General features: G+C 39.0%; 1 protein-coding gene across 1 annotated transcript; it reads left to right on the forward strand.

Moving 5' to 3' along the window:
• The first annotated feature begins 3978 nt into the window (after positions 1-3978).
• Positions 3979-7573, forward strand: LOC110777902 (thaumatin-like protein 1b). Its single transcript, XM_021982486.2, has 3 exons — positions 3979-4255; positions 4366-5062; positions 6919-7573. The coding sequence occupies exons 1-3, from the start codon at positions 4189-4191 to the stop codon at positions 7118-7120; spliced, it is 966 nt and encodes a 321-aa protein (XP_021838178.1). The 5' UTR covers positions 3979-4188; the 3' UTR covers positions 7121-7573.
• Positions 7574-8026: the final 453 nt, after the last annotated feature.

Raw genomic sequence — 8026 nt, forward strand, 5'->3', positions numbered from 1 at the left:
CTCCAAGTGTCGTCCCTCCGTAGATAGTCCACAGCACGTCCGGATCCGCCTTAAGATTGACCAACTAGAATCGCCCTTAAGGTACTAGAATTTTCGGCACTCTTAGGTAAGAAATATGACTGAATTTTTCTCTCAAAACTCACTTTTAATACTTGAATTAATCTCTGAAAATATGTGACCCTAGGCACGTATTTATAGAGTTATGGAAAGGGAATTGGAATCCTAGTAGGATACGAATTAATTAAACTTAGAATCCTATAAGAACTCTAATTAATTAATTTATCCTTTTCGGAATAGGAATTTAATCATATACTAATTCTAATAGTTTTAGGAATCGTGCATGAACACAAACTCACACACACACACGGCAGCCACGAGGGCCGCCCATGCGTGCGTGCGAGCAGCAGCCCACGCAGCGTGGCCCATGGCCTTAGGCGCGCGTTGGGCCTGCCTTGCGGTGGGCCTGGGCGCTGCCTTGGCTGGGCGCGCGTTTGGCTTGCTGGGCGATGGCCCGACTTCGTGCTGGGCCTTCGTCCGGCAGGCCTCGTCCGATGCTAATTCGTACGATACGCTTCCGATTAAATTCCCGGTTCCGGAATTCATTTCCGATACGAACAATATTTAATATTTCCGATTCCGGAATCAATTTCCGTTTCGAACAAATATTTAATATTTCCGTTTCCGGAATTATTTTCCGATTCCGATAATATTTCCGATTCTGACAATATTTCCGTTTCCAGCAATATTTCCGATTCTGGCAATATTTCCATTTCCGATAATATTTTCCGATACGTACCATGTTTCCGTTTCCGGCAACATCTACGACTTGGATAATATTTATATTTCCGATACGATCCATATTTCCGTTTCCGGCAATATCATCGTTTTCCGGAGTATTCATTTCTTGCCTGTGACGATCTCAGCTTCCACTGAAACCAAGATCCGTCGATTCCGAATATCCATAGATGGAGTATCTAATGCCACTAAATACTTGATCCGTTTACGTACTATTTGTGTGACCCTACGGGTTCAGTCAAGAGTAAGCTGTGGATTAATATCATTAATTCCACTTGAACTGAAGCGGCCTCTAGCTAGGCATTCAGCTCACTTGATCTCACTGAATTATTAACTTGTTAATTAATACTGAACCGCATTTATTAGACTTAACATTGAATGCATACTTGGACCAAGGGCATTATTTCCTTCAGAGGCCAATCACGATGTAAGCCAAGGGGGCATGCACCAATGAGAGGGGCCTAATGGGCGAGCGATTGGGTTTTGGACGGGTGTACTACTAGCAAAAGTGCCGAGTGGACAACATTCAAAGCGTATGCACCCCCCGGTTGGCGATGGGTATCCTTAGTCCCAACTCCCGAGATGAAACATCAAGGGAGCCAAGATTAGTTATGCGGTTATGTCCGTTCACATTAATATGCTGATTTTCAGGTCGTCCCAACTTGATGGGAAAATAAACGCGGGGTAGGATCGTTTCACCCTTCGGCTATTTTGATTACCTACGAGCACGAGTATTTCCTTCACTATCCCCAGTGGAGTCGCCACTGTGAGGGGGTCGAAATAGCACGAGGCTAATGTGTGACCTTGTCCCTCGTGGGTGTAACGTTTCTTTTTGTCAAATCAAGTGTAATTGGATTTCCTGTGAGTTTACACCCAATTGACTAGTAATATAGGAGTCGCCATTCAGTTTTTAACGACAATGAGAAAAACTAACAAAACCCGGTTATCGTGACATAAAGGGAGTGCAATTATGTTTGACCACGACGGCCGTAGGTTCCCTTGTGATCCCTGGTGTGGGGATCTCTCAACATACACCCGCAAGGTAGAGATTGAGGGTTCGGGGGACTGTAACTACCGAGAGGAGTACTCGCTCTTCGATAACTCCAGAGGCAGGATATCCTTACTAGCTCAGCATAAATAATTGAAGGGACATGCGTTAACTATTAAACTAATCTGAGTTGATTTTAACAATATGCAACATATAGTACTAGATCGAACGCGATTATCTGATTTAGATTGTTTTAAGGGACCTAGCATGATAATCCGATTTCCCAACATATTATCTTTATTAGGCGTGATAGAACAATCAGATTTAATTAGTTTAACAGTTCATAAAAGGGCGAGGAAAGCAATTAAATCATGGAAAAGGGACACATTACGACGCACCCTTGAGAGGTGCGTCACGGTTCTCAGAAAACTAACCACTTTGACTTTGCTATTTCTCCTTTTATTTAACGAATCTCAAGTTATGGGACAGGATACGTTCTGTTCGATTTATGGATCGATTGCGACAGAACGCGTGATCAGTTTTGCAGCGTGAGGCTTAGGCTTAGGGGTTTAGAGTCAATACTCAGAATAATAATTGTGTGTTGTTGTTTTCACGTCAAACTTAGGGCCCTATTTATAGAAAAGAGTTCGTGAAAAGATAGAAATGTAGAACTCTAATCCACGAGGAATTAGGAAAGAACACGTCCCAGGTAGTTTCAGCGCCCAGGGCTGGGCGCCGAAGATTTCGGCGCCCAGAGCCAGGCGTTGAAAATAGGGTCTGGGCCGTTTCTTTGTCAGATTAGGATTCTTAGAATCCGGAGTGTATGAGACTTTAATCGAGTCTTTTAGTGCGTATTAATTTTATGATGGAATGCATCTGGGCCCGTTACGAACTCTAGGCTCGTTAGGATTTTAATTAATACGTAACTCTTATTTTCGAATCGTATTAGGAATAGGATTCTCTCGCAATTTCTATCTCATTTAGGATTTATGTTGGAGTGCAACACCTAATTCTGACATGTTTCTATCTTTTATGACTTGCCACTTTTAACAACTACCCATTACGGCAGTTACTATTTTTAGCAAGTTTCCATAAATAGAAGGTTTCTATAAATAGCAGGTTTCGAGTGAAATGAAAAGGGGAATTGAGATTCGTTATTTTATAGGAGATGCGTTGTCAAGTGGAGATTTATGTTCTCATCATCGAACCTTTCCTTTCGGGAATGGGGACAAAAGTAGGTGTCTACATGGTGAAAGGAAGTTTTTATTTGATTCGATTGTTATGTATTTGTTAGATACTCCCTCTGTATTATTTAAGGGATACACTTGCCTTTTCCGGCTGTATTTATTTAAGAGATACACTTGCCATTTTTAATAACTTATCAATCCCACCATCAAATTAAATAATATATCTACACCTCACTCCCACCCCCCATCCCCTAAAATGATATGGTCCCCACTTATTTTACTCATTAAAATATCTACTCAACCCCACTTGTTTTATTACTTTATTTCATTCAATTCTTTTTCTTAATACCTGTGCCCGACCAATTGTATCTCTTACATAAATACGGAGGGAGTATAAATCTTTGTGTAGATGTCGTATAACTTTTTATCAATGAATTAATTTGTTTATCAAAAAATATATAAGAACTATTTTACTGTTTCAACACCTCTTTCATTCCATCTCCCTCATTCAATTAATTCATATATTCATTTAATCTCATCCACCTCATCCCTCCATTTAACACTCAATATTTATTCACCATTTAATTTATATATTTTGTCAACTTTCAAATTTTACTTCTATATAAATCATATATTTTCATGAAAATCACAAGCCCTCAAAAAGTAGCACTTTAATACATGGTTTAACAACCACTATATAATTTTCCGTTAATTAAACGGGCTTTAAAAACTAGTTATACTTCAAATGTCTCCAACAAACAAGTGTCCGCACCTCACTCTTGTTAGGTTGCTTGACTTTGGGTACGAACCAACTTGGGCTTTGACCCCGAACTCGGACACGAACCTTCGTCGATTTAATTAAGTTGTGTTTAACATTAATTATACATTTCAATTAGGTAAGAATTTCAATTAGTAAATTTTTAGAAATATGACAAAATGGTGCTTCAGCAACGTAAGAAATAACCAGTCAGCAGAAAATAACAGCACAACGGAAAAATCGATTAAACTATTAACACGTTCGTCCAGAATTTTCGCACTCCTCCTCTATAAATACCCCTATCCTGCCGCCTTCCCAGAAATCCCAATTTCTCTCTTCACCCATTTACACACCTAGCTAATTAGCTATAAACACCAAGAAGAAGGGATTTCCATTATTCCTTTGCCATTTCCAATCTGACAACCCCTTCCGCCGCTTTCGTCACCCACATCTTCGCCGCCATGGATCGCCGCCTTGCCGTCTTTTTTTCTCTCCTCGCCATTTCTCTCCACCTTCTACCACTTCCAGGTACTATGATCTCAACTCATATACTTCTGTACTCTGTTTATAAGATATTCAGATTCAATAGAAATAATTAAAATTATATTCTCAGATGATTTTTGTGCGGAATTTTGCAGGAGATGCATCGACATTTACTATAACAAACAACTGCGACTACACTGTATGGCCAGGAATCCTCTCCAACGCCGGCGTAGCACCGCTCTCCACCACCGGTTTCTCTCTTCAAAAAGGCGAATCGAAACCCATTGCTCTGCCATCCGGTTGGGGGGGCCGCTTCTGGGGCCGAACCCTCTGTTCAACGGATAAAAAAACCGGGCAATTCACTTGTCTCACCGGTGACTGTGGGTCCGGAAAAATCGAATGTTCTGGTGCTGGAGCATTACCACCGGCGACATTGGCAGAGTTCACGCTTGATGGCTCCGGCGGGATGGATTTCTACGATGTGAGCCTCGTGGATGGATACAATGTCGCCATGTTGGTTGCGCCGCGAGGTGGTAGTGGGCCAAATTGTACTTTTACTGGGTGCGTCAATGATTTGAACGGCGCGTGTCCATCAGAGTTGAGGGTGATGAGCGAGGGAGAAGAGAGTGCAGTGGCGTGTAAAAGCGCGTGTGGTAAATTCAACAGTCCGCAGTATTGTTGTAGTGGAACGTACGGATCGCCAGACACGTGTAAGCCGTCGAGTTACTCTTTGGCGTTTAAGAAGGCTTGCCCACGCGCATATAGCTACGCCTATGATGATAAGAGTAGTACTTTCACTTGTAAAGGGTCTCCTGATTATACCATCACCTTCTGCCCTTCGCCTACTACCAGGTAACTAAATTCTTCCTTGTTTAATCAATTTATTACCAATTATATAACTTTCACCTAAATGATTTGTGATTGTAGAATTAACCAAGATCGAAAAATCAACGTCTTTTGGTGTTATGTTACGCTTGTAATTAAACTTTTCGTGTTTGTTTTTATTCATATTTATCACGTTTTACCAGAAACACAAAGGGGGATAATTGCTGAAGTAGTTGTTTCCATATTTTATTTTAATGATAAAACCACTGAATTAATATACAAGTATTTGGTTAATGTCAAATTTGGTGCCTGTCAATAAAAGAATTAGTGTGGGAATTTAGTTAAAGATGAGTGAATATCAATTTATGTAGTTAGTGAATAAATGGGCCACTCCTAATTTGCTTCAACTTTACTCTAAGTCGTTGGGTGTTATAATGGAATACCAACCCAGATTCTTGCTTCCAAAATTTGAAGATAACATTGTCATTTCAGTCATACAGAGTTTTTCTTATGCGCAAAACTTTATACTCCAAATCTTTTGTTATTTCGGTAGTAAGCCAACTTTAACACTTCCACAGGAGGAAGTCTTAATCTATACTGGGTATACCATTGAAATGGTATACTAATATTCTGCATTTTTATTTAGTACCAAAACACATAGTTTAGTATAAAAAAAATAATTGTATTTTCTCATGTAATACCAAACAACATAGTTTGGTAACATGGTTTCATTTTTATTTGGTTCCAAACAACATAGTTTGGTACTCACAAGTCAAATATAAATGTTATTTATCGTGGGGCCAGACTCAATTTATTACATGAACTTACCATTTAGCCCTTAATATACCAACTGAAGTTACTATTTTACCCTTAGTATACCATTTTAATGGTATACCTAGTATAGATTCAGAAAACCTCTTTCCACAGTTCCACCTTAATAATAGTTCGAGATTTTCCTTCCGCTATTGTGATAGGAGTTTTCCCTGACCAATAATTGCACTCTATTCTGACAATTCGAACGTTGCTTCGCAAGTAAATTCTCTTCTCACTAGTCACTAGGAACAAATGTAAATTAAGCCCGTTAGAAAAATGATTGAAGGTGAAATTCCACATGTGCCCACATTTAGTAAAAATATCATGAGATATTTGTATGGGCATAAGTGTCTTTTCCGGGTGAGGTGTTCAGTGTTCTATGTTAAAGTCGGTTTTACACAAAGATACAAATCGCACATCCCCAGGCCCCAGGCCCCAGCCTCTCTTTTCACCCTTGGATCATGCACTTTAACGGTCCATTAATCAGGACTAAGATATTTAATGATGGAAATGGCATCTGCCAGTTTAGTAAAAACAATAGTTCACCGATTGAAAGTTGCATTTTATGCTACAATTATTGTAGCTAATTTGACGTGCTGTCATGTGTAAAAATAATTGCGACAAATGGTTAGTTAGGTTGGAATATCTTGGCCTTAAATTGGTTCGTGCGCAATATATCTGTGTCACATCGATTATGTTCGTGTTAATTTCAGGGTACCAAATAGTAACATATGCTAAGCTTTTATTGGTTGTTGTCACGTAAGCAATTTCACATGGGATTAAAATTTAAATCATTTGAAATTTAGACCACTTACAGTCAAGGGTATGAAACTATTTCATACCCTGAGGGTACAAGTACAAGTAGTCTTTTGGTGTCAATTCTAATACCGTGCCATGTACGTGTTAATTTTTTCAAATTTAACCATGCATTAAATGTGGTTACAGTGTGTTGTATTGACTATTGATCATTTTCCGTATTTTGTTCGCCTAACTACTAGTATAGATTATTCACTTATTCTTTATTGGGGTTGTAACGTCTGAGCTGTTATGTTTTATGTGAATGGCGACAGCCAGAAGGCATCAGACGAAGAAGGAACACCATCAACATCATCTCCGTCATCAAATGTAATAATGAACAGCTCAATGGTATATGAAGGTGCTTTAGATATGTCATCGTCACCGTCCACGTACAATCATGTGTTATGTTCACCGCTTATTGCCGGTGGGGTTGCCACTATCATAGCCATCTGGCGGTTGTCACAACTCTTCTAATTCACACATTTTGGTTTGGTGAAGGAAGGTGGACGTTATTGTCACACCAAGTTGATGGATTACACAAAAGTCAGAACTAACTCTTAACTTATTACTTCTACTGGACTACTTGTACTATCATTCTTCTCCATCCATCACGAGTGAGACCTCGATCTTGGAATTTTCCCGCTTTGTAACGGGCCGGTGAAGGGCCTCGTTTCTGGGCCCGATGGTGAAGATGAACTAATTGAGTTTGAGATTGAGATTGAGATTGAGATTGAGGTTGAAGATTCCTTTTAGTGGTGAATTTTTTTAATTAAATTTGGAGGTAATTAGAGTTTCATAGAGGGTAGAAATTAGAAGGAATTAGCGATTGTAATTTATGTATACATGCTACTACTATTTAAAATTGCTACCACTGAGGTTGGTGTTTAGTTTTATTTGATTTACTCAAGTTTTGTTCCTTTTATCTCATGTGAATGTGTCATGAATTTTGCTTTCTTGCATATGATAATCAAATGAGCTTATCCATATTATGGTGGAAGATGATCTTGATTTCATTAATCAAAAGTTAATGATGTTAATTTGGATAATATTAATTTAATTGCAAGAAAAGGGATGGGTTGATGATTGTTGGTGAGGTATGCCTTCTCTTCAAAGGTAGTGCTAGCTAAAGAGGACAAAGAAAAGAGCAAGTTTTGAGTGAGACCAAAAATTGGTTTTATGGGCCCAGATACACAGTGAGCCCTATTTTTAAATAAATACTACTTCCATTTCAAAATGATTTTTACACTTTTCGTTTTAGTCCGTTTCACAATGTTCTTTACACTTTGATTACTTTTTTTTTTGACCAATGCGGCAAATTAGCCCCATAACTATGGTCGTCTAATGTGCAAATTAGCCTCATACGTTTTAGTTGAAGCAAAT

The sequence above is a fragment of the Spinacia oleracea genome, chromosome 6 (assembly GCF_020520425.1).
Source record: "Spinacia oleracea cultivar Varoflay chromosome 6, BTI_SOV_V1, whole genome shotgun sequence".
In the NCBI taxonomy this organism is placed as follows: domain Eukaryota; kingdom Viridiplantae; phylum Streptophyta; class Magnoliopsida; order Caryophyllales; family Amaranthaceae; genus Spinacia; species Spinacia oleracea.